This window comes from Protopterus annectens, chromosome 2.part0 (genome assembly GCF_019279795.1).
Source record: "Protopterus annectens isolate FY-2018-M chromosome 2.part0, PAN1.0, whole genome shotgun sequence".
NCBI classification, from domain to species: Eukaryota; Metazoa; Chordata; order Ceratodontiformes; family Protopteridae; genus Protopterus; species Protopterus annectens.
The window spans coordinates 1,542,290,065-1,542,317,025 of record NC_056728.1 but is presented as its reverse complement, the minus strand read 5'-3'; the positions used below and the strand labels follow the sequence as shown (position 1 = coordinate 1,542,317,025).

Below are 26,961 nucleotides of genomic sequence, written 5' to 3'. Positions count from 1 at the left end.
CCACACTTTCTGGTAACCTTGACGAATCCCTGACAATATTTAAAGAAGCAAAAATATTAATAGGAAAACTAAAATTGGGAGGAAGAAGGTGTGTGTTATGTCTGTGCTGTCTGTTCCTCAGAACAGTGTACTCTTAGTGTAGGCTTTATTGAATCTAGCACAAAATGTGTAATTAAATATATTTATAGGTGAGGTTACCCCTGTAGACATGATTAAGGTACCTGTGATGCATAATAGAAGAAGACAGATGCGAAGTCAGAGGTAGGATGTGGAAAAAGGGGGCAGCAGAGACAGCTGTGCCAGGTGCAAGCTTTCAGAGGACATGATCAGTCCTGTAGAAGAAGTGTAGATTGATCTCTGCAAGTCAGTATGATTGCTGGGAATCATTTATGCACTTGTACATGACATTGCAGCTGCTAAAATGATTTAAAATACTGCCTACATTGTTTGAGAGGTGGGAGATTGTTTTTTCTTTTGGCTGGTCAATCCTGGTTGATGAAGGTGTGCAGGCTAAGGGGTTGCCCAAGCTGCTAATTATACCAGCTGTAGCTCAACATAAATGTTAGACTTTTTTCTGTCAACAACTACTGCAACAACAACAATAAAATTAGGTGTATGTATGTTTAAATGAGGAGCATCCCTGTTCGGTAGAGACTGGATAGAGAAAATTGACTTGAGCTGATATTCTTGTAAGGCACTAAAGTTAATACTACAGGATAAACAGTAACATTACATCAGAAAGAGAGAAGCAACTGTTAGCATAAGAAAAAAAATAACTGTTTGGTAATGGAATTGCAACATTTGAAAAGAAAAAGCCATGGCTGAATAAAAATTAAATTGAGATCTTATATTTCACAAACCTCATCCACTGTCCGTATACAATTAGACCTAAAGTGGGACTGGGACTGCAATAAGTGAAAGCACCTGGATACTATCTAAGATAGAATGAAGTGAGGGGTCCAGAACTGTCAAACCTGGTTTCAAGAATACATTATTTATTTTTGGTGATTTCAGTGTTAATGTTAATCCACTGTTATATTGTTTGTTTGTGTCTTTCGGCTTTTCCCAGTTAGGGGTCGCCACAGCGGAACTCCGGTCCGCTAATGTTTGGTAGTGGATTTTTACGTACCGGGTTACCAGCCCTGACGCACAACCTTCAACAAAGGCATGCCCCATTCATGTATGCCTCCACACAGAAGACGCTCTAGCTGAGAATCGAACGGGACAACATCTTGCTGTGAGGCGACAACGCTACCGCAGCACCACCACCGCAGTATTAATCCACTGTTATATATGGTGCAGTATATATCACCAGCTGGAGATCTATAAATCTCCAACAGTAAAGTAGCACATTACAAAGAATGAATTCTTGCAAGAATATCAGAAGATGGAAATGAAAGAACAGCCAGTTTCTGGCTGTAAATGACCACAAAGGTTTGTTTCAGTGTCATTTATGTTCTTGGAATGGGCTATGCTGAAGCCATGTGACAAAGATACATAGATTATTTTCTATGGGGAATTCCAAATGCACAGTGTTACCTTAATGATGTCCTGCTGACCGACAGAGATTGATAGCTATCACATGAATAATGTATGGGTAGTTCTTAAAACAACTGAAAGGGTGTTGCTGTGAACAGAGAAAATATGGGTTATTTAAAGGAAGTTTATTGTGATTATGTCATTGATAGAACTGGGCTGCACAAATCACAAGACAAGAATGATGCTGTGTAAAGACTTCCAAATCACATGGCATGTCACAAGGGTGTAGCCAGGCTTACTCTGTACTCTACTGAGAACATTTTTTTCAGGGCATCATATTAACATGTCTTTTTTCAGGTCATATTATGTCTACAAATGTCTAAATGAATGCCTTTAACATAAGATTCAATATTGCTATTCTAAAAACTATATATTTAATAGTTTTATGAAGAACAGCTGAAAATGTTACTTATATTTATTAAATGTTTGGTGACAGCATTTTGAGAAATGTGTCAATTTTTAAGAGATAGGTGCAGGGGGGGTAACACTAACAGCTTGTGAATACAAAATGGAATATGCTAGCTATACCCCTGGCATGTCACAATTGAGATCATATTTAGGACTAGTAAAATCTTACCACAGGTATTTGCTGATGTTTCTGATGCTTCCACAGTAGCTAAATGCATTGCTGCAGAAAACAGCTATATATATATATATGTATATATATATATATATATATATATATATATATATATATATGTGTGTGTGTGTGTGTATGGGTTACCTTCAGTTCACCGAACGTCCACTTCCCCAACACGCAGTTCACTGTCACTAGAACACCGACACTTCAAATCACCGACATCCAGAAAGCTGACGTTTCCCAGGTGGTAAGCAACTGTTTGCCCTTCTACTTGAACTTTGCCCCTTACCCCTGCGGTAATGCATTCTCAGAGTTGGTATATTTAGTAAGGGGGTGTGGGGTGCGCAGCTTCCCACATCGGTGAGTTTAGTTTTTCTTTGGGGTAGTTCCTTCTGTCGGGATGGCCAAGTGTTTACTTACCTCGTGGGAAATGTCGGCTTTGCAAATGTTGGTGATCTGAAGTGTCTGTGTTCTGGTGTCAGTGAACTGTGTGTCGGGGAAGTGGATGTTCGGTGAACTGAAGGCAATCCATATTTATATATAGATCTAGTGATCCAGACTGATCCTACTAAACACTGATGATCCTAACATTAATAAGTTAATGTTGACAACACAACATCAACATGCTTCTGTGCATGCTCCAAGGATGAACTTTGGACCATGCAGAGTAAAAAACATCTTTTTTTGCAGGAGGACAAGCCTCACTGTATCTTCCATATGAGAGACAGCTTCTCCACAACCCCTACTGATTATATATACTAACTGTGAGATCACACAATCCCTGAGGAAAGGGCATATTCCCCAAAAGGGTAATTGTTGATCTCACACAGCTGTCAACCATCTGTTCTGTCAACCATACTGTGTTGACAAAACAGAGGTCGACTAAAACTCAAATCGACCAAAAACAATCCATTTATACATATTTTGCATTTGGTGTGTCTATATACTTGTGCAATCTTGCACATAAAACGTCTCTCTCTCTTTATATATGTATATATATATATATATATATATATATATATATATATATAGATATATATACATATGGGTTACCTACAGTTCACAGAAAGTCCACTTCCCCAACACCAGAACACCGACACTTCAGATCACTGACAATCGCTAAGCCAATGTTTCCTGCGAGGTAATGATTCCTTGTATTCCAATGATTCCTTGTATGCCAGACTGCATAGATCACCTCACAGTAGTCTCTAGGTAATTGAGTTTATTGAGTTTGATAGAGTATTTTTATCATGCTTGGGGTAGCACTTTCTAATCTTGGCTATGACTTTTTTTTTCTTTTGTTGTACAACCTGTTTATGTTTGGATTCCACCAGGGAGATTTGTTTTTTGAGTTAGTTCTGGACTTATTTCTGGTAGGTAGCTGTCTCTGCATTTATTGACTTGATCGTACAGGGTTTCTTTGAAAAGGTCTGCATAGGCATCTGTGTTCTCAGGGTTTGAGGGAGCTTGAAATGTTGATAGATTGTTATTCAAAAGTAGGAAGTTTGCCTTAGAATAGTTCCTAAATGTTACAGGGTTAGCCGGGGTCACAGAACTGACTTTTATTATGCAGGAGGCAGCTTTGTGGTCTGACCATACCAGAGAGGACACTACACTGGTGGGGGTTACAGCATTCTCCATGTTTGTGAGTACTAGGTCAAGTATGTTTGCAACCCTAATGAGCATTTGGACTATCTGGTACAAGCTGTTTGTGTTTAAAAAGTCCAGAAATCTCTCGGCCTGTAAGTTTTGGCGTCATGTAAGTATCTCACTTTGTAGTGGGGTAGTTGAAGTCACCTATGAATATGGTATTGGGCTGACTGATTAGGGCCTGCAGTATGAATTAAGGGTTACTTTGGTTATTGAGGATACCTATAGCTTGCAAGAATATGATATGGGACATGCCTTTGGCAATCTAGGCATGGAGAAGCTCAGGTGTATAATCCTGTTTGACAAGTCTTCAGGTCAGTTTGTTGCTGATATAGATTGAGACACCTCCACATTTGGGCCCTGTCTGTGCAGTACCTGGCCTGAATGTGTGGAATATTTTTTAGCCTGCACTACTGGGTTGCTGTCTGCAATTTTAAACCATGTCTCAGTAACTGCACAGATGTCCATATTCTCCAGAGTGAGGAGAGCCTGGAGGGAGTGGAGTTTCTTGATTAGGCTCTTGGCACTTGAGTGGTAACACATTTAGATTCCCTTGGATTGGTTTTACTATGTCAGAAGTTTTTTTTCTTTTTCAGTTTGGCATTGCCTAAAAGAGGCACTATAGGGAGGATAATGTTTTAGCTAATATTCTTGGCAAATCAACGTGGTCTGCTGGCCATATCCACCCATGCTGACAAATATTGTACCCCCTTGGATTGACACCAGAAACTAAGTCAATTTTTTAAAAAGTCCGTCATCTTTTGTAAATATTGCGGCATCATCCTTGATGAAGGTAGAATGCTGGTCAATGCTAAGCACATACCAGACTGAGACACATAGTCTGAAAGCTCCACAGTGTCTCTCTTCATATAGTGCAGGAAGTTATGTCTCAGGTCATTTATACCCACATTGACTATGACCTATGTCATACTGGTATTTGTAGTCTAATGACTTGGGTGTGTGGGTGACTTGGTGGTTCCTGGCCCCTGATTGACAACTGACCTTGATTTTCTCCTTATGTAATCTTATAAGTGGGACATCTGTATGTCTAAGTGGATTCTCCTATGATTAAAATATTTAGTAATTTGTTGGCTTGTCTTGTGGGCTTTGTTGCTGAGGCTCCAAAGTTTGTGGCTCTATGTGTTGTTTTGTGTGTTGTTCTGGTAGAGTGTTTTCAGGGTTGCTGAGGATTCTTTTTGTAGGACAAATGTGTAGGAAATCTTTGGGATTTAGGAAGGCTGTTTTAAGTGCATCAGCATATGCTGGTCAATATTTTGGGTCAGTATTATTCTTGGTGAGTGTAATGCTTACTTTATTGACAACCTGATTGCTTGTGTGAGACTCTTGCCCCAGTGACATTGTGTAATTACATCTCTCACATCCAGTGTTGTTTATTCTAAGGATTAGCTGGCTGTCAGTGGACATGTGGCAATTTCTACATTGTCTCAGGGTGCCCATATCTACCAAGCTGCTGGCAGAGAAACTGGGAAAGTGGCCATTCATGGTGAACTACAAAAGGATATTACAGAAGGCTAACGTGGGCACTGTGAGGGCAGAAACTAGAACTAAGATATGTATGACTGAAGTCATGCAACAGTACTCCTCAGAGTGCAAGCAAGTTCTTCGTTGCGTAGCTTAGTACTGGGTAAAGTTACAGGGAAAGTTTTATAAGTTTCTAAGTTGCCTGTTTCTATACAAGGCACTGCTAAATGCCACTGTTGTGATGAGCAATGGAATTTATAGAAGCACCAACTAAAAATCTCTCTGGCCAATGACATGATCTCACTTTAAGTCTACCTGTGTATTTACTAACTCAGACAGACCAGGCTACCTTTCTACTTTGGCTTAGTGTCTTGTGTTGTGGCTTATGTAAAACAACATGATGGCCTTAACAAGAGAGGAGAACACTCTGGATAAGGTGTACACAAGTATAAAACTGGCCTACAAACCAGTACCTTATCCACATCTGGGCAACTCAGACCATGTGGCCATCATGCTGCTTCCTGCATTCACACCACTGCTGAAAAGGGACAAACCTACAATGAAACAAGTAAGGATATGGCCTGAGGGAGCAGTCTTGTCACTATAGGACTGCTTCAAATGTATGACCTGGCTAGTGTTTAGAGAGGCAACTGTAAAGAACCATCATATTGACCTGAAGGAGTATATGGAATCTGTAATGGCCTATATTTCAAAATGTGTTGATGATATAACAGTCATCAAATGTATCACCATGCATGCTAATCAGACCTCCCAACCGTTCCGAATTACTCGGTTTTTACCAAGTTTTGGGGTCCAAATAAAGGGGTGCCACGATTCCCGAGTGGCACCCCTTCATTTCCGATTTTTCTTTGCTTTTTTAAAATTTTCTCGCTGTCGGAGCTGACGTCATCACGTGCGCAATGACATCAGCTCCGTCAGGCTACCAGCCAGTCGGAATTGAACTCAAGGAGCTCACATCATCATTTCCAGCTGGCTGACTTAAGTTGTAAAACGGCGGGAATTGCAAGCTGGCGGGCCGCACTTGTGCAGAGCAGTTCACCGAGGGATTACTGAACAGAAACAGGAGCTGAAACGCTTGTGCAGAGCAGTTTGCCGAGCCGGGATTACTTTGAACAGAAACAGGGATTAATGGCAGCAACTGAACAGAAGCTGAAACGGGGATATGGCAGCAACGGCAGGGAAACAGGGATTAATGGCAGCAACTGAACATAAGCTGAAACGGGGATATGGCAGCAACGGCAGGGAAACAGGGATTAATGGCAGCAACTGAACAGAAGCTGAAAAGGGGATATGGCAGCAACGGGTAAGGAACCTGTGTGCTGAAACGGGGATATGGCAGCAACAGGTAAGGAACCTGTGTGCTGAAACGGGGATATGGCAGCAACGGGTAAGAAACGTGTGTGTGTGTGTGTGTGTGAGTGTGAAAATGCCCCCATATAATACACTTGGTGGCACCCCCATATAATACACTTGGTGGCTAGAGGTATTCAGGCTCAAACCCTGTACCTTTAGTACAGGGTAAAAAGAGCCTACTATCCCTAGCCACCACCATTTCTGAGTGAGTTGAGAGCTATGATGAGAAGTGAGAACATTGTTTTTCTTTAACAGTTGAAAGTTATGTTCTGAGCTTTGTCTAGATTTTTTTTTTGTACTAAGAGTTGAGAGAGCTATGATGAAAAGTAAGAACATGTTTTTTTTGTGCTAAGTGTTTAGAGCTATGATAAGAAGTGAGCACACAATTTGTATTCCCCTATTATTGTTTTTGTGCTAACAGTTCAGAGATATGGTGAGTGAGAACTGAATTTGTATTCCCCTATTGGCTTTGTTGTTTGTCCAAGTTTTTTGTGTTGAGGTTAAGAGCTATGTTGAGAAGTGAGAAATGAATTCAGTAAATGATGGCTATTAAGTTTCAGTCTTCCTAATTTTCAGGCAGCTGCTGATATGGGATAGTGGTATGTTGTTCTGAATGTAGTGCATAGAGTCCTGGGTTCAAAACCTGCCAGTGAAATGCATGATGGTAGCACAACATTTTATTCTAGCAACTTTACAAAATTATACAAGCAATGTTTAAAATGTGTCCCTGGTTTTTGACCTTTTGTCCCCCTCCCCCCCAAAAAAAATGAAATTGAAAATAAGTGTGAGACGCTGTGCAAGATGCCTATGGCTTACACTACTGTCATTCTATTTATAGTGTGGGTGTGGAAGCAGACTTTTATGATGGAAAAGTTCTGAATTGTGCAGTTTTGTCATTATTGGTTCATGTGTTTTTGTTTCATTGCCTACAGTACAGATTACTGGTAAAATGTTCAAACAATAAATTTAAAATGCTCTAACATGTGTGTTGTATTATACAAGGAATATAATTTAATAAAGTCAGGAAGGTGTATAAAGAAAAGAACACATGTATGTTTCTTGTTTTGTGTGCAAGGGGCCAATGATTTGAAAACAGCCCAAAGGTAATCTTTATCCACCACTGGCCAGATGCATTTTCTTTGGATGTGGTGTGGGTTTCAATGCTGTTTCAATGAATATGAGTTTCAAGGGCAAAGTTTAATGTCAAGCCTATTTTCATTGTGAGACAGTATTGCTTTGTTTACCAGATGATGTCTTTTAGTGTTTCTGCATTGTTGTGCTGTAAAATGTAAAAATAAAATTCAAATCATTGTAAAAGTAAAGCAGTATGCATACATTAGTGTTTATGGTAAATGGGGCAAAATAGCCAGGTAACAGGACACTGGAATGGCTGCAGGGGGACTCTGGTGCCATGTTTTGGTTGTCTGTTCTTCAGTTTGCATTCGAAAGTTGGTATCCCACAATTACATTGGAGTGGGTGAGGTTACATAATTATATATGCAAATTAGATGTTAATCAACGTACAGATTTGTACCTATTTTTCATGGGCCTTGTCCAGATTTTTGATGTTTCCAGGTTGAGAGGCATGGTGCTAATCAGAAACCCTGGTTATCTAGTGAAGTATATGACCTCCTAAAGGCACGAAATGCTGCATTTAAATCAAAAGACAAGGATGCCCTAAGAGAGGTCACAGCAAATCTAAGTAGAGGTGTAAAGGAGGTTAAGAGGACTTACAGACATAACATTTTGGGACACTTCTCTGACCAAAGGGACTCCAGGCATCTCTGGGAAGGCATACAAGCCATAACCAACTACATGCCTGCATCCTCCCCATGTGATGACAACACAGAATTTCTGAACAAACTAAACACTTCAGCAGATTTGATATGGATAGCAACACTGTGCCAAATAAGCTTCCTGTCAAACAGGGTGAGGAGGTGCTGTGTCTAAGAACATCTGATCTACTGAAGACCCTGAGGCAAGTAAACACAAGAAAAGCAGCTGGTCCTGATAACATTATGGGAAAGCTTCTAAGAGACTGTGCTACCCAACTGTTCAATGTACTAACAGATATATTCACTACATCCCTGCAACTAGCCATTGCACCCAGTTGCTTCAAAACTACAACACGCATTCCCTTACCCAAGAAATCCCAGCTGACAAGTCTAAATGATTATCAGCCAGTTGCTCTTACGTCAACAGTAATGAAGTGTTTTTAGTGATTGATCAAGAACCATACCTCTTCAAGCCTACCTGCAATGCTGGATACATTACAATTTGCTTATGGATCTAACCGCTGCATGACTGATGTAATAGCACTTCATGAATCCTTGGCACATCTATTGAACAAGAATTGCTATGTCAGAATGCTGTTCATCGATTTTAGTTCCACCTTTAAAATTGTCATCCCCCAGAATCTGATATCAAAGCTGATCCAGCTGGACATCAACACCCCCCCTATGTAACTGGATACTAGACTTTCTCATCAACAGACCCCAAAAAGTATGTGTGGGGAAATAACAGTTCAATCAGTATTACATTGAGCATGGGTGTCCTGAGTCCTCTGCTGTTCACCTCGTTGATGCACGATTGCATGGCCAAGCATGAATTTAACAAAATCATAAAGTTCCCTGATGATACCACTGTCGTAGGTCTTGTCAGAAATGGTGAGGAAACAGCCTACAGGGATGACGTGGAACATCTGATAGGCTGGTGCAACAGCAACAATCTGGTCTTAAATGTGAGGCCAAAGAATTAATAGTGGACTTCAGGAGAACTCAGGAGATACATCAACCTCTGGAAATTAAGGGGATGGCAGTGGAAAGAGTCAAAAACAATAAGTACCTGGAGATAGACATCTCAGAGGATCTATCCTGGTCGACTCATATTAGCCACACAATGAAGAAGGCACAACAACGTCTGCACTTCCTACGGAAACTGAAAAAGGTGAGCCTGTCTCACTCCATCCTGAAAGCCTTCTACAGGAGAGCCATCAAGAGCATCCTCTCAAATAACATTATAGTTTGGTATGGTGACTGCAAAGCATCTGATCAGAAGGCTCTCCTGAGGGTAGTGAGGACAGCAGAAAAAGTCATTGGTTCCTCACTCCCATCCATGGATGATCTGCATGAGACTCAGTGTGTAGAAGGGCTAGGAAGATAATCAACAGTCCCCCTCACCCTGCCCATGGCATGCACTACCACCTTTCCTCGGGCAGGCAGTATCGCAGCTTACACTGCAAAACATCTAGACTGAGCAGGAGCTTCTTCCCTCTATCTATAAGGCTGCTGAATTTGAATGCCAGACATGACAGCGAATAATCAGATCAATATGCTACTTGTTGTGAAGTATCAATTAAAGTAATTATACTGGCAATTTGCTTCAATAACTGGTACAGTTAGCCTGATCTGTTATGCTATTACTTCCTGAATGTGCAATAGTCAGGAGTGAGTCACCCCTCCACACATGTGCAATATGAACATAAAAATATATCATACTACAACTGATGAAGTGCAATATCTAAGCAATCACAATGTGAAGTCATAGTCTTTGCAATACCTACTAGTATCATATTGTCTAATGTCTTCCTGTCCAATTGTGGTAATTTATTGTGTTGTTAATATTTTAATTATTACTGTATGTGCATTAGTCTTACTGTCGTTCAAACTATGTGTTCATTGTTATGTCTTGCATGGGGACCAAAGCAATGTAATTTTGTTCAGCTTGAACTGCTGTGTATATCTGATTAACAATAAAGTTTACTTTGACTTTGACTAACAAAATTAATGTAAGCCTGTTCCCAGGAGTTGTGTTTGTATCTTCTGCAATTATTATGTATTTTAATATAGACAGACAGAGATGCACGCGCGCACACACACACACACACACACACAATCTGCCTTTATGATTGTATCAGAGTCCAACACTCCAGATAATTTTGTTGCCTTTCAGTGCATTTCTCCTGTATAGATTGAGATCAGTCAGGAATAAATGTGTAGAAGGAAGATCTTCTTCTTCTTTCGGCTTTTTCCGGTTAGGGGTCACCACAGCAGATCATCTGTCCGCTCATGATTGGCAGTGGAGTTTACGGTGTCGAGTTGCCAGCCCAACACCCAACCTTCCACAGAAGGCATACACACACACACACACTCACACCTAGGGCCAATTTAGAGTGTCCAGTCCACCTACTGCATGTCTTTGGGATGTGAGAGGAAACTGGAGCACCTGGAGGAAACCCATGCGACCACAGGGAGGACATACAGACTCCGCACAGAAGGCACCCCAGCCGAGAATCGAACCGGAGAACCTCTTGCTGTGAGGTGACAACGCTAACTGCTCCACCACCATGGCTGCCCGTAGGAGGAAGATATGAATGTAATTTTTGACTGAGCAGCAGTGTTGTCTGAATCACTGGATGCCAAGGAAAGCTTTTTAAAAGGATAATAAACCCATTGCTATATGTCCTATCGAGCTTCAGTGATGTTAAATTAATCTGATATGATACTGAATTGTTGTATTTAGCTAGGCTATGCTTTGTGCTTTTTGTTTAGAAAGTATGACTGTTCTGTTGTTGAAAAAAATCTTCAGCTTTTTGTAGACTAAAAAAGGTACATTATTTTGTTCCACTCAAATGTCTGTGCAGTGTTTTAATGCTGTGTGTAGCTGCACATGAGATAATAGTGTTAGCTTAAGAGCAGCACAGTAAATTCATGATGAGATCTTGGCCTCCCAGCTCTAGGGGTCCATGGTTCAGTATTGACTGCTGGTCTCTATCTATGTGGAGGTTGCATGTTTTCTCTGCATGTGTTTGAGTTTTCTTCAGATACTGTGGTTTCTTCTCATTTTCCACAAATATTCTGGTTGATTTGCTACTCTAAACTGTCCATATGCATACTGTAATTACCCTTGCTGTTACTGACAAGGATCCATCGACCAGCCCAATTAATGAATGAGAAATATCAATATGATATAATAGCTGACTTTGATGAACAAGTGTATTTTATTACAGAATCGTTTTAGTTAGGTCTTTAATGGGCTTTAGACTGCATCTGACTTAACAAGAAAGGTCAAGAGTTCACTTGGAATTTGAAACCATAATGTGATGGGATATACAGTAAACTCTCAGTTAACCAGAACTCAAACAATCAGAACTCTCAAACAACCAGAAAAAAAAATCAAAGAAATACAGCACAATTTTGATGTGTTGCACTTTCTGCCCCCCTCCCCCACAGAAACATACCTTACATTTTTAGAGTTTTAAAAGGGAAGATAGGAATACATTCCCTCTCTCCCCAACCTACGAACAAGTCAAACCAAACCAATAGTATAGGGTACAGCATTAGTCAGGCCAGCCTATTTTTAACAGTAACTCTCAAGCAACCAGAAACTACAGTTATCCAGCATCTACCAATCCCCATGGGTGCCGGTTAACCGAGAGTTTACTGTAATGATTTACTATAAGGTTGAATGACTAGCTTAATTCATGCTTCGCTGATGGGAAATAGTTTTAATTAAATATTATTTTGTATGATAACATTTTTCTTTAATTTATGTTTCCTGGTGGTCCTTTTCATTAATGTGAACATTTCTATATTTTGATGCTGTTGAATTGCTGGCTGTTTACAACACACTTTGTATTCTAATGTCATATAGTTGCTGCTAGATATGTGCTAGAAAACTAAATGACATTGAATCCTTTCCTAGATAAGACAAGGATCTGTAAAACATTTTACATGCTTGATCCTATATTTTGCTTCTGCACTGGGGGTAACTTTCTGTTCGATCTTCCTCTTGCCGATGTACTAGGGGACTAAGAACTTTTCATTTTTGCTTCACCTTCACCTATCCTTTTACACCAGTCATTGGTACTTCTAATATGAACTGACAATGAATGAGTTAAGTGTTAAACCATGATGAAATGGATTCATTTGTAAACATTACATATGGTTAAACAGTGCTGTTTAGTAGATTAGAACAAATGTGATCACATCAAATAATATATAACCAAAATGTATGTAGTGTGTGCAAAGACATCAAATGCAGACAATGTCAAGAAACTTAGCAAAACTGCTGTTCGTGAGTGGAACTTTGACGTGATGTTAGAAGTTCATTGCACTAGTGATTTTTTTCATATTGTAGCTCAGAGTGGTTTGGAACCAGTAAGTCTTTTTTTTGGGAGGGATAGCACTAATGACATCTCAGACGTTTACCTTTCTTCATTGGTATTCGTTATAAACAATTCAATGTTTATCTTTTTATTGTCTGAGTATTCCATAGGAAAAAATCATGAAACTTTAATCAGTATGCAGGACTCAGTGATGTGCCTTTTGTCATTCTGGAGTTGCTCAGCATTTAGTCATTGCTTGACATCAGGGATGTGGTTAGGGAAAACAAGAAGTCTATAAGAAGGAGACATGTCAGAAATTCAGAAGTAATAAACCATTACCTTCACTATCAAGTAACTTTTAGAGCCCTTTAATGAGCAGAAATATTCAGATGTGTTGCACCTTTTTATGAAAAAAAATCATCAGCTTCTGAGTTTGATATCGTAAAAATACTTTGAAAATTGATTTCAAAGGTACAATGAATCAAAAAGGTTTCCAAAAGTGAATCACTAAATCGGGAGCTTCTAAATGAAACTTGTCTTAGCGTTCTGAAACCATGACATGCTATATCCAGGGTCAGTCATATTTCCTTTCAAATTACAGTTAAAAACAAGACCATTTCAATGTCTGCCACAAAAATCTTCTGTATTTATAATCTGAGCACCCATGATGGGTGTTCCTGTTTGTTTGTAAATTAACATTTTTAATGTAATACAACTTTGTTTCATAGACCACAAACTGATATAAATATTTGACTACTGATGTTTTATGGTTTCAATGCATGACTCTGCTGTCCATTAACCATTTTGAGTTTTCAAATCACCTTTCAGATGATATATTTCAGCAGTCGCCATTATGCAGTTACTTGTTTTTGGAGTTAAAACATCATTTTATAATAACACATTAGTAATCCAAAGTTTCAGGCTGTGCTGCTGCTTTATTGCTAATGGTTCATAATCAGGTCCATAAAGTTTTCCAAGTTTTCCATAAATTCCTTGTACCTGAAAATTACTTTGGAAGATCTCAGTATGCTTGTTGGATTTTCAACAATTCTCCTGGTCAGAGACTGAATGTAGTCCACTGCAATCATTTACCCTAGCCAATAAATGGAAATAAATAAAAAAGTACAGCTTTATGAATGGAAGCAAATGTACCAGTCACTTGGTACATACACTGCTTTAAAATGTTTCAGGATATTTCAGTTTTACAGAACTGTTTGTACACAAATGTATATTCAGTAGCATCTTGCAATAGTGAAAGATGTGACACAAAAACCTTAATTTATCCAAATGTTCATTCATTCATCCATCCAAGTACAGTATATTACTGTTTCCAAATGAGACCTTCAGGACTGTGCAGTTTCTCAAACTGAAAGTGAACGAGTAGTCTGTTGTCAGTATCTGCAGACTCACCTTAACAGAGCACATGGTTACACAGTGAGCTTGGACATCATTTATAAGAATATGCCATATCCAGTACAGGTGCTCATGTGCTAGTTAGCTCGCTACACAGTTGCTCACTGCCACTTGATCGAAAAGGCTAGTGCTCTAAGTCCCACTAGCTTGATGTCATTTTACTATTTATCTCTCCCAACATCTGAACCAATTAAACGGTATAGCTCTACCAGACCCCTAACTCTAATCCTAAAACTGCCATCCAGTTGCTAACCTGATTCCTCATTCCCTAAACCTAAAACTCCATTCACCTCCCTAAATCTAAAATCCCTAATCACATCCTAAACCTAAAACTCCATCCCTCATTAAATTCCCTGATTGCTCCTTAACCCTAAACTCCCTTTCCACTCCCTAAACCAAAACTTCCCCTTCCACTCCCTAACCCTGCTCCATAGCCCTGAAAGACCCTTCTCACTCCCTAATCCTAAATTCACCCTCCTGCTCACTAACTCTAAAATCCAACTTCCACTCCTATGGTTGTCATACTTGGCTAGCTCAAACTAGAATAATGTGTTTTACCTGCTTGCCTGAACTCATCTTTGAGTTCAAGTATAATCAATAATCTTTATGAACTACAGGGCACATGAGTCCTTGCTTTGAGACACTGGTCTTCAAGCACATGGGACCTGAGTGCTTTTAGTATAATGGAATATCCTGCTGCATTTTACTAACCCCTGCTTGCCCGGATTGTCTGTACCTTTGTCTTTAGCATTAAGAATATTTTTGACATCTTAGTACAACTTCTTGTTATTAAATATTGTGATGTGAATCATACCTGGTGCATTGGTGAAGTGTTTTTTTTTTTTTTTTGCACACTGAATCTATCTGTGATTTAAAATAATAATGATAAAAAACACATTGTCAAGTCTCTCAGCTTTTCAGTAAGTTATAGGCAGCACATTTCTACTGCAGTTTAGAAAAAAAAAACAGAAACAGAAGGACCACCTTTGAAAAAGCAAAGCAAACTAACTTTCTACACATTTACTTTAATTAGTAAATTGCAAGTATCAAATGCATAGTTCATCCTATAGAGAAAAAACTTCTGACAGGTTATTATATTAGTTTAAATTAGCTTAGTTATTGCATCCCACAGAGAAAAACCTCTGAGATGTCATCAGATTAACTTAGTTACTGTAAATGCAGTTCACTCCCAACATCCAAGCTTCGGTCCTTGCAGGTTTTATGCTGTGCCAAGTTTAGATCACTTTTATGAGAATATTGTTGTATTTGTTTTGAATCATATTGTGAAGAGTACTATAAACTTAATTTATTGACATAACTTAACTGATTGTACAGGAACAATGGTGCATGAAGACCCCCCCCCAAAAAAAAATTATATCACTGTTATAGAAATGAGACTTGTGAATTGGAATGCCATTCACAAGATCTTCGTCAATTATTTCCCCATGTGCTTTTACCTATGATATTTTTACTTACTGACATTTTTAACAAAATTAATTAGATACTGAAAGAAAAGGGCATAGGAGCATTTAAGTTATAAACAAATTATGCTAAGTACACATGAAAGACCACAGCAGCCTTGTAATGCATGAAGTATAGTGATTATATATCAAAATTAGGCAAAAAATAACCTTGTTGTAGCTAGATTTCTATGCATGAACCTTATTATTAATGAGGCTGACATTACACATAGATGAAAGCTACTGAACTGTATCAGAAACCAGCTGACTAATTTAGCAGGTGTTAACAAACTTTGTCTCACACACACACACACACACACACACACACACACACACACACACACACGCACACACACAAAAAAAAAAAAAAAGAAATGTTGCAGGGTGAAATGTCTGGCAGCTTTTAAAGTTGTTGGCTGAATAGAAATGCATCTTGTTTCACTCTGCTGTCTGTGTTGCCGTGCTAGGTACCTTACAGCTTTTAAAACTGTTAATTCACATTGACACACTTTTGTTTTTTTTTACGTTTTTATACTAGTAATAATAATGCCTTAAGGTAACTAAAACTCTCTCTACATTAAAAAGAATTATGATTAGTCTTTGATTATAAATCTTTGTGTTCAAGAATTGAATTTCTTGAATCCATTCCTTGAATAATTAGCAAATTGATTATGTCTGGTGATATAATCATAATCTTCTGTCTTGCAAATGTTTGAAAAAATATCTTGCTAACCTAGTAATATGAAACTCATAATCAGTAATGGCTGCCCTTCATCCATTCTAAAAAAAGAAATAATCATCAGGCAGTTTATTTATTTAAACATTTTGACATATCTCCATTACAAAAGTTAGTGAGATAGTTTCATATACTAATTTATGAATGATCTGAAACTTTTTTTTTAATTTTACAGAAACCTAACAGAATGCCAAAGAATAATCAGTGAAGAGGGAGGTGGAATTCTGCAACAGTATGATGACAAAGGCCACACACCAGCTCACTGGGCTGCCTTGCAGGGACATGTTGAAATCATCAAATACTTTATAGCTTGCAATGGACCTGTGGACCTCCCAAGCAAGAGAGAACTAGCACAGCATCCCATCCATTGGGCAGCTGTTAATGGGCACATTGCAGTCATAGACCTGCTATTGAAGGCAGGTGTGTCACCAGATACACCAGATGGCAAGAGAAGCACACCCCTGATCACAGCAGCACAGTACGGACATGCATCAGTCTGCTGCTATCTAATAGGTAAAGGAGCAGAGCTACAGGTCTCAGATTCTGAAGGAGACAATCCCCTGCACTGGGCTGCATTTAAGGGTAAGTGCAGAGTCGTATGACAACATTAAATGTAAACCAGAATGATATATTTTCTTTCTGTCCAAGAAATAAAAACAGTTCTGCCGCAGTAAAGCTCCTGGATAAAAAACTTTGTAATACACAAAGTAACTCAGAAAACTGTAGGACCAGGACCAAACACGGCTTCAGGTTAAAAACAAATAATTTAATATAGGAAAGTGCTTTCATGCCTTGCAGGGACTTCATCAGACAAATAACAACATATAAAACTCCACTTATATACCAAGTTAAATCAGTTATACAGCCAATTAATAACATAACTTCCTTTCTTTCAAAATTGGCTTTAAAGGCACATAACCATTCAAGCCCGGAGGTTTATGTGCCTGCAACAATAAAATCCATCTAGTTTCACATTTCTCAATAATATTATTCACATCATCTCCCCTCTTACTTATTTCAACATTTTGTAAAATTAAAAGCTTGTTACATTGGATGTCAACACACCCTTTACTGTGATTCCCATTTTAGAGGGAGTTGAGGTGGTTAGAGTGTTTTTACACAAACATAGTTCATACAGCAATGACATGATTTTTCTGATATGTGCTCTTTTAGATCTTATTTTAGAAAACAATGTTTTCATGTTTGCTGAACAGGTATATCTACAGAAGGTTGGCGTAGCTATGGGCACAGCATGTGCCAATAGCTACACCAACCTAGTGATGGCTAAGTGGGAAGAGGACTATGTCCATATACCTCATGTCTTTTCTAAACAATTGAGATTTTTTTAGACGTTTTGTGGACGATATATTTTTGGTATGGGAGGGCACTCTGCTAGATTTGGAGTGTTTTATCACGTATTTAGAGTCAACCACAAATTTTTTGAGATTTACCAAGAATGTTCATGTTCGGTGTATAGATTTTTTGGATGTGCACTTGGATAAAGGTGATAGAGGCATGTTAGAGACATCAATGTATAGAAAACCATGTAGAAGGAATACACTATTACATCGCAATAGTATGCATCCAGGTTTTGCATTTAATAGTATAACAAAGAGTCAAACACTTAGAATATCTAGATTACATACACAGGAAGTACAGTTAAATGAAGCATTAGAAACATTTAAAGAAGAACTGAGGGTTACAGGATATCGTGACAAGGATTTGGTACAAGTCATGAAAGATAGAACAGTAAAACCCTTTTCTCTAAAACCAAACATAAGAGAAAGAAGAATAATGTGTATAATAGACATGTTAGGCTTACTATAACTTTTACAAGTGATGTAGGGAAGATATGTGATAGAGATAACTGGTCTGTCCTTATTTCTGATGATAAGGTCCATGAGGTAGTGGGTGACATACCTCAATTCTGTTTCAAGAATGCTAAGTCACTCAAACAACAATTGTGTTATAACAAAAATAAAGATAAAAATATGGACAGAAGATCATAGTGTTCTAAATATGGCACTTTACCCCAAAGTTTTATTCAGATTGCCTTAGTAGGCATTTAGTCTATCTTGCCCACTGTGTTTTATGTAGTAGTTTTTACGTGGGCAAGACTAGCAGGACTCTGAAAGAGAAGATGCTGGAGCATATAGAGTAATCAGCAGTCCATTGTACAGGCACATCCAAACACATAAACAACATTCTTTTGAGTTTTTAGTTTTACAAAGTGTTGAAATAAGTAAGAGGGGAGGTGATGTGAATAATATTATTGAGAAATGTGAAACTAGATGGATTTTATTTCTACAGGCACATACACCTCTGAGTTTGAATGGTTATGTGCCTTTAAAGCCAATTTTGAAGGAAAGGAAGTTATGTCATTAATTGGCTGTGTAACTGATTTAACTTGATATATAAGTGGAGTTTTAAATGTTATTTGTCTGAAGAAGTGCCCGTAAGGCATGAAAGTGCTTACCTATATTAAATTATTTGTTTTTAACCTGAAGCCGTGTTTGGTCCTGGTTCTTTAGTTTTCTGAGTATCTTTCCTTTCTGATTAGAATGGGGAACAGTGATGCAATATGGATGAAATGTTGTTTCCTTTTCTATTTAATTGTGTAAGGCTTTAGGGATACTTAAATTCAAATTCAGTATAACACGTCCAAAATCCATTGAAAGCATCAGTACTCTGCATATATTTTAATACAACTTTTTTAAAAAAAATGATTTATGATGATCATCATTATATTGAAAATAGTGCTATTACAGCAGAAAACCTATAAAGATACTTATGCCATCATGATGAAAACAACAGGAGCATGAAGAGAACAAGATTTTATAGTAACTGACTTTTTTTGGTTAAGTTGTGTGAGTACATATGTAAGTATATGTATGTGTGCATAGCTATACATATAATTATAGTTAATAAGCTCACTTTTTAAATATATAATGTGCACTTTATATAGCTCTATATATTTATCTATTTATATCTTTTTATATATGTATTTATATTTTTCTTTCTATGTTTTTCTCTCTCTCACTATATATATATATATATATATATATATATATATATATATATATATATATATATATATATATATATATATTAGTGTCTCATCAAACATCAAATGCTGATAAGATCAAACAAAGAAAGAACAATCATTTTATAATTAAACTAAAATGATCAACAACAACAAAAAACACTATTTTTTTTTTTTGCTGGGGGGGGGGGTGTTATGCTAACTCCAAGATTGCACAACAGTGGGATATAGGCAAATTCCATGACCCCACTGCACAGTGATCTAATACAAAAGGCTGCTGGTTAAAATTCCAATAAAAAGAACGTTTGCTCATATGAGTGTTTGCTGTTATTTACATAAGCAAAAAGCATTTGCTGATATGAGTATTCTCTGTTTTGAATTAACTCTATATATCATCTAATGAATGGTTGACCTGTCACTTGGTTGACACACAAAACATCCACCAAAACATGTCCACCATTCACTGTATAGAAAACAAAAATATTCACATTCAGTACATCAAAAAAGGAAACAAATTCACTTTTCTGATGCATTTCCCATTACCTGAGCTTTTTTTAAAGTTAAGTTGAATGTTAGGGTTAGGGAAACGGTTAGGGCTAGGGTTAGCATGCATTACTAAAGTGGTCAGGGGACTTTACCTTTCATGCACTTCATTTTTCATCTAGTTTTGGCAAAAATGTATATATCTTTTCCTCACTCATAAATGAATCATCATGTGCAATTCATCCTTCGAATGTATTATTACCCTCATTTTTTTCTACATTTATTCCAGTTGGCTGTAAAAATTTGATCCAAAAAAAGTTTATTTTGGTAAGTAATTTATAACAAACAGAGCAGAATCTGCTACTATATCTCCTAATATATATGGCCTCCTTGTCTGGTTCCTTCTGCAGTCACAACTCACATATAGACATATATCTCTTTCTTTCTGTATCTCTAGATGTGCCCCCAACCACAATGCTAAGTGTCACATGTTACCAAGAGTCATTGCTACAGATATACTCACTGGTACTTTTAAGATGCCAGCTCTTCAGTATCAGTCACTTGACATCCCAGCATTTTCTCCATTTCAGTTAGCAAGTGTTTGCAATACTGTTATTAAACTCTGCATTCTTACTAAGTCATTTTCATGCATGTCTCACCATAGCTTCCAGAGTACAGTTTTCTGAGTTAATAATATGCACACAAATCATTATAAAGCAATCATTAAAAATACAAAAGGAAATTAGAAACCCTAATTTCACTTGAACAAGTTGCATAACATGGTTTCATAAAATACCACAATCCGAGTAAATGTTGTACAAAGAAATTCACATCTTTTAATCCATAATTTCCAAATAATGTGTTACAATCTATGTTATGTTTTATTTAATAATATGCAATCTATTATTTTAAACAAGGAAAATTGAATTTCAATTTTCTTTAACTTACATTTTTTTTAAATTTGTTACTTTCTAGCAGTCTGAGAAGTCAAGCAAAGGAGACCCCCAACTATCCATATCAGTAAGGCGTTTCTGACATGCTGTTCTAAAACATTTGCCCTTTAAATTAATATGGATCCTTTTGTGAGAACTTCCATCATCCCATTCTTTTGTGAGAACTTCCATCATCCCATATACAAATCTATTTACAGTATACTTTCTAAACTTAATATGTTTCATAATGCCTAGTTCAGAGTACAGTCCTTCTTTAAGAAAGCACGCTCATCAACATTTTGTATGTATCTTACAATCTTTTTAAGCTACAAAACATTTTATTGTCTTATTTTTTCTAAAAAGTCTTGTTTTCAGCACTGATTTCTTGTTTTCCAAAACTTGTTTCTGTCTTTTTGAACAGTTGTAATAATGTGTTCTTATTAATTCTCTTATCACTTCCTCTCCCCAAATCTTGTTTACTTTTAGTGAAATGCAGTTTATAAAAAATATATTTGTATAAAGTATTTGGGTATACAATATCTAAGCCATAATTCTTTATTGTTGCTATATGATGTCTGTTATGATTGAATTTAAGTGATCTACCATATTTCTTCCAAGTAAATATTCAGCATTCTATATTTCTAATTGCATTTATATCAATAACCCATTTAAAAAATATCATCGTCATTCATTTCATAGCCTTATTTGATATAAGCTCTGAAAACATTCAAAGACTATAACCTTTCAGTTTGCCTTTATAGTTTTTGCCAATAAATTGTTTAATGCCTGTACCAGAAAATTTCCTTTTATCTTCTTCTTCAAGCTACTGTAAAAGTGTTTTATTGAATTCTGTAAGATCATATGAAAAATTGTTTAGCCATTATTTAAAATTGAAACCTATCTTCAGTTATTTAACTTTTCTCTATTCTTCCCTTTACATAAAACTTTCACAACTTCATTTATATAACTGTGATTTTGACCATATTTTATGCTAGTCTTTGAATAGTCTTCTTCTTTTGGCTTTTCCCGGTTAGGGGTCGCCACAGTGGATCATATGTCTGCTCATGATTGGCAGTGGAGTTTTACAGTGTTGAGTTGCCAGCCTGGTGCCCAACCTTCCACAGAAGGCACACACACTCACATCTAGGGCCAATTTAGAGTGTCCAATCCACCTACTGCATGTCTTTGGGATGAAACCGGATCACCTGAAGGAAACCCACATGACCACAGGGAGGACATGCAGACTCTGCACAGAAGGCACCCCAGCCGAGAATCAAACTGGAGAACCTCTTGCTGTGAGGCGGCAATGCTAACCGCTGCACCACCATGGCCGCCCTGCTAGTCTTTGAATAGTGATATCATTAAAACAAGCTGCAATCTACATCACTTATCACATTTTGGAACTTCTAAAAGCCTGTTGTAATTCTTTTAATAGAAAAGTTCTCTTCAGAACTTAACATGCCTAACCTGTGAATGGTAAATTTATTTTATACCAATACCCTCACTCTCTAAAACATAGCAGCTCTAAATTTATTTTCCATAACTTATTTCACTGTCTTGATGTTACCTTTCAACACCCTAATTTATATACCTTCTTCAGATTCAACAAACTCCAGATATTGTTCTCTGCTTTTGACATCCCATACAAAGAAAGGGTAAACTTATTTATCTTCAGTGCATTTGTCTTTTTGTCCATTCCATAATTTTATGTTTGTTTTCTGAATATATCTGATGTAAACTGGATGTAACATTCTAACACTATTGCTATTCATTATGCATACTTTTTGATGCATTTCTCTTAACTTGTTTTCATCTCCACTTGCATGCCCCTCATATTTAATCTTCAGGCAGTTCCACTAATTACCCCAGACAAAATCTAAAACCCTTAATTCATAATCATCTTTCCAAACATTGCCGATATAGGTTTTTTTTCTTCATTATTTAGTAATGATATGTTGATTTTGTAAATAACTTCTGGCATACTGTACTTCTCCCCACTTCTTTTCATGCAAATGCACTTCGTATTTATTCAGTCTTATGATATGGTGTTTTTGACCCATAAAAAGTATTTTCATGTATGTAACAATTTGCTGAAATGTATGTCTTAGTTCCTAAAGCTTCTAAGTTATACTTACAATAACGTCTTCCCTCTTTTTCTCATTTTATTTCCCTGTTTAAATCACAATTAAAATTTGAACCCCATACTAATTTCCATTTCTTGTGCAGAATAAATCTAATTTCCGCTCATATTTCTGTCCTCCAGCACAGTGTAGTAGGTACATCAGTATCAGTATCAGTTAACCTTACTTTTTTGTCCTTTTATTAAAGCCATTCATGTGACACTACCAGAATGTACTGCTGTGAGATTATGTAAATAACTTTGCAAACTACATTAACTAGTATTATCACACGGGTGCATTCTTCTGTGTCTATATCCGTTCCTTGCTTACACCTTTATTGTATATTTCAGTAAACAATCTGGTCCTAATTCCTCATCTCCTACTACAGCTCTTCTCATTAGTTATATTAAGGTTCAGTATTTTCATGTTTTGAAATTTCTTATTTTTCCACTTTGTTTTTGTATAATTATTATATTAACAATATTTTGACATTCTCCAATTCCACTGCTTTCTTCCATGTTTTCTTCAGTCTCACATAATAAACCCTCAAAGCTATTGTCTGGCTTTCTATCACCCCCTCTTTCTTTCCTTTTGTTTGTAATTCCTTTCACTGTAATAAAATCTTCTTCTTCTTCTTCTTCTTTCGGCTTTTTCCCGGTTAGGGATCGCCACAGCGGATTACTTGTCCGCTCATGATTGGCAGCGGAGTTTTAATGTGTCGAGTTGCCAGTCCGGCGCCCAACCTTCCACAGAAGGCACACACACACACACACACACACACACACACACACACACACACACACACACACACTCACACCTAGGGCCAATTTAGAGTGTCCAGTACACCTACAGCATGTTTTTGGGATGTGGGAGGAAACCGGAGCACCCGGAGGAAACCCACGCGACCACAGGGAGAACATGCAGACTCCGCAGAGAAGTCACCCCAGCCAAGGATCGAACCAGAGAACCTCTTGCTGTGAGGCAGCTATGCTAATTTCACTGTAATAAAATCTTTGACTTAATTTTCTTCATAGTCATGCATCTATTTTGATGCAGTAACCTCTTTTACATATATTTTGGGGGGGGCTGCACACCAAAAACATGCAATGAATTTGCACAAATCTATTCACACCCTCGTCATTCTCATCATAATCAACCACATACTTTTTGCCCATTTCTTAATTGGGTCAATTTGTCACATCAGCTGTTGCCACCTCTTAGTGGCAGAAACTGTTCTGTCTTCATCAACAGTCATGTCTGACTGTTGCAGATGTTATCTCATGCAATCCAGTCATCTCTTATATGGGCATCCCTATTCCTTCTTGCTTTCTTCCTGTCTCTCCCAAATCTGATTTTCCAGATTGTCTTCTGCTTTCTTGCACTTGTGGCCATACCACTGTAATCTGTGTTCTTACCTTCTCTGCAAATGGGGTTCCTTTGCTTTCTGCCATGGTATCTTCATTTTTTTTCATCTGTTCCATAGTATGCATCCTACAACTCATCTCAGGCACTTCATCAACTTCACCTCAAGTTCCCCTGCTACTCTGCCTTCACTGCCTCCATTTATATACTATCCAGTACATCACTGCTGCCTCACTGTTTTTCTTGACCTTACCTTTCAGCTTCTTTGGCATTCTTTGGTCACACATCACCCCTGACACTTTATGCCAGTTGGCTGCTACACCTCTGATTCTAGCTTTGACCCCCTCATTCAGATTTCTCTTCTTCTCAACCACACCTCCAATATACATGAATCTGATACCTTGTACCACTATTTTCTGTATTATTTAATTTTTAGCTTCTTCTGATTTTCCTCATTTGCTGCAATGACCACTTTTTTACCTGCATTTTGCTGAAGTTCCTGTTCAGTCTGCTTGTAATGTTTTATACTGCACTTTAAAATGGCCTACCTTCCCATAATGAAAATATTTTTTTCAGCTAACCACTGTATCTGCTTATGTGTAAAAAAATCTGATTCTTATTGCCTAAATGCCGAAGATGTCCCCCACAGCATTTCATTCAGTATCCTTCTTATTCTAATTTGTCATTTATATATAAAAAAGTTGACTTTACTATGCATATCTTGTTAATTTCTTCAACCATGTCTGCTGCCTTTAGAAAACATTCCAGGATTTATTTGAATTGCTCGTTTTCTGTTCAAGCACAAAATATATAAGAAAAATAAGTTATGTGGTGATTTGTGCTTTACATTCTTAAAAATTTGTACAAATTCATGTCAGAGCTGATGCCATTTCCAAACACACATCATACAAAGGTTTCAAGGGTAAAATACATAACAGCTCTAATTTTGTGGGGCAGCAAACCTTAAACATTTGAAAACAGATTCCTAAAAATAATACCTGTCCAATACAGCAAGTGAAATGGAAGAATAAATCATTGTTAATTCAAATAAGTCTCTATTCTCCTTTCTGCAAATGCTACTTGAGCAAAAGTTTGAGATACAGGTCAGGATATTACTGTTTACCTGTGCTGATGGTTTACAGTGTATATAACCCTGACTATAGCCTGGCTGACCCAATTTTGAGTAGCAGTTTGGGTACTTGATGGTATAGTCAGGTAGGGTGGGCATGTCCATCCTGTGGGGAGGGATGCTGGCTCCTGTCTGGCACATGCTTCTGCTCCAATGACAGGATCTCAACTGAAGGGTGGAGCCTAGTCATGAAGTGCATGCCAGTGTGGGAAAGGTGTGGGCGTGGCTGCAAAAACGATGATTGCACTTGCTGGCACATGTGTGGACTGAGGGGCTGAGGTGGTAGGGACACAAATGTTTATGTCACCAACAACCAGCCATAGTCAAGTCCCCAAATGATGTGGACATCCTACAGAAGGGCCTCACTGAGACAGATGCCTGGTGTCAGAGCCATGGCCTCAAGCTCAGTGCCAAAAAGTGCAGTGTCATCCCCTTTGGTAAAAACTCTGTACCCATGAACTACCACATAGGCAGCAATCTACTTAACACCGAATGCGTGATAAGAGACCTTGGGACTCAGGTGGACAGTAGTCTCTCCTTTGATAGTCACATCGCCACAGTAGTTAGGAAGTCCTTCTACGTGGCACACCTCATCATAAAAGGGTTCTCATCCAGGAAAAAAGAGGTCATTGTTCCCCTCTACTCATCACTCATTAGACCCATTATAGAGTACAATGCCCCTTTTGGAATGTACCTCACAAGACATATGCAGCAGCTGGAAAGGCCACAGAAGTACCTCACAAAGAGGATTACTGGCCTCAAACAAATGTCCTACACTGACCGCCTCAAAAAACTTCAGCTTTACTTCGTAGCATATTGCCTACTCCGAGGTGATCTCTGCCTAACATATAAAGCTATGTCAAACCCAGAGCTGTTGGACATGCTACACCTAAAGAAATCCCAATCCCTCCGAGCTACAAGCTCTAGGGACCTAAACCTTGTCACCACAATAAACAGGACATGCTGGAGGGATAGATTCCTGTCCCAGAGACTTTTCATACTCTGGAACAGGCTACCCATCTATGTCAAGCAAAGTTCTTCATTAGCACTCTTTAAGAAAAATATTGATGAGTGGATGGGAAATAGGAAATACACCCCAGGGATCACTTCTGTGTCTCTGCTGGACAGTGGCACAGGAAAATAACTTTCTTGGATAGCGTAAGCTATGGTACCTTGCTGGCTAGGCTTACGTAGGCCCTTGGGCCAATAGCCTAGTACCTACCTATGAACCTGCGAAACTAAGTATGAGGTTAGGCAAAAATGAAAAAATGCTTTCATTTCAGAATGTCAGTGAGAACACAAAATGTGCCTGTCTGAATCAGAGCCTATTTCATGGAACATAATGTCTGATCAAGGTGAGGCTTAATGGGAGGCAGGCATGATTACAAAATCATCATCATCATCAACCCCATTTTTCTTATTTTCTACATGGGGTCAGGGTGAAGTGTCACCTGTCACCATCTCTCTCTCTATTCAGTGTCACTGTCCTACCTGCTCGACACTCATGCCTGACTGTTGCAGGTCTTCTCTTACACAATCCCTCCACCTCTTT

General features: G+C 38.0%; 1 protein-coding gene across 1 annotated transcript in view; it reads left to right on the top strand.

The window, feature by feature from the left end:
* The window catches only part of LOC122793540 (probable protein S-acyltransferase 23), a 711,842-nt gene that overhangs the window by 27,271 nt on the left and 657,610 nt on the right, over positions 1-26,961 (top strand). The window contains exon 3 of the mRNA XM_044061673.1: positions 16,516-16,922. Within this exon, the coding sequence (XP_043917608.1) occupies positions 16,516-16,922 (407 nt within the window). The remainder of the gene's footprint in view (positions 1-16,515; positions 16,923-26,961) is intronic.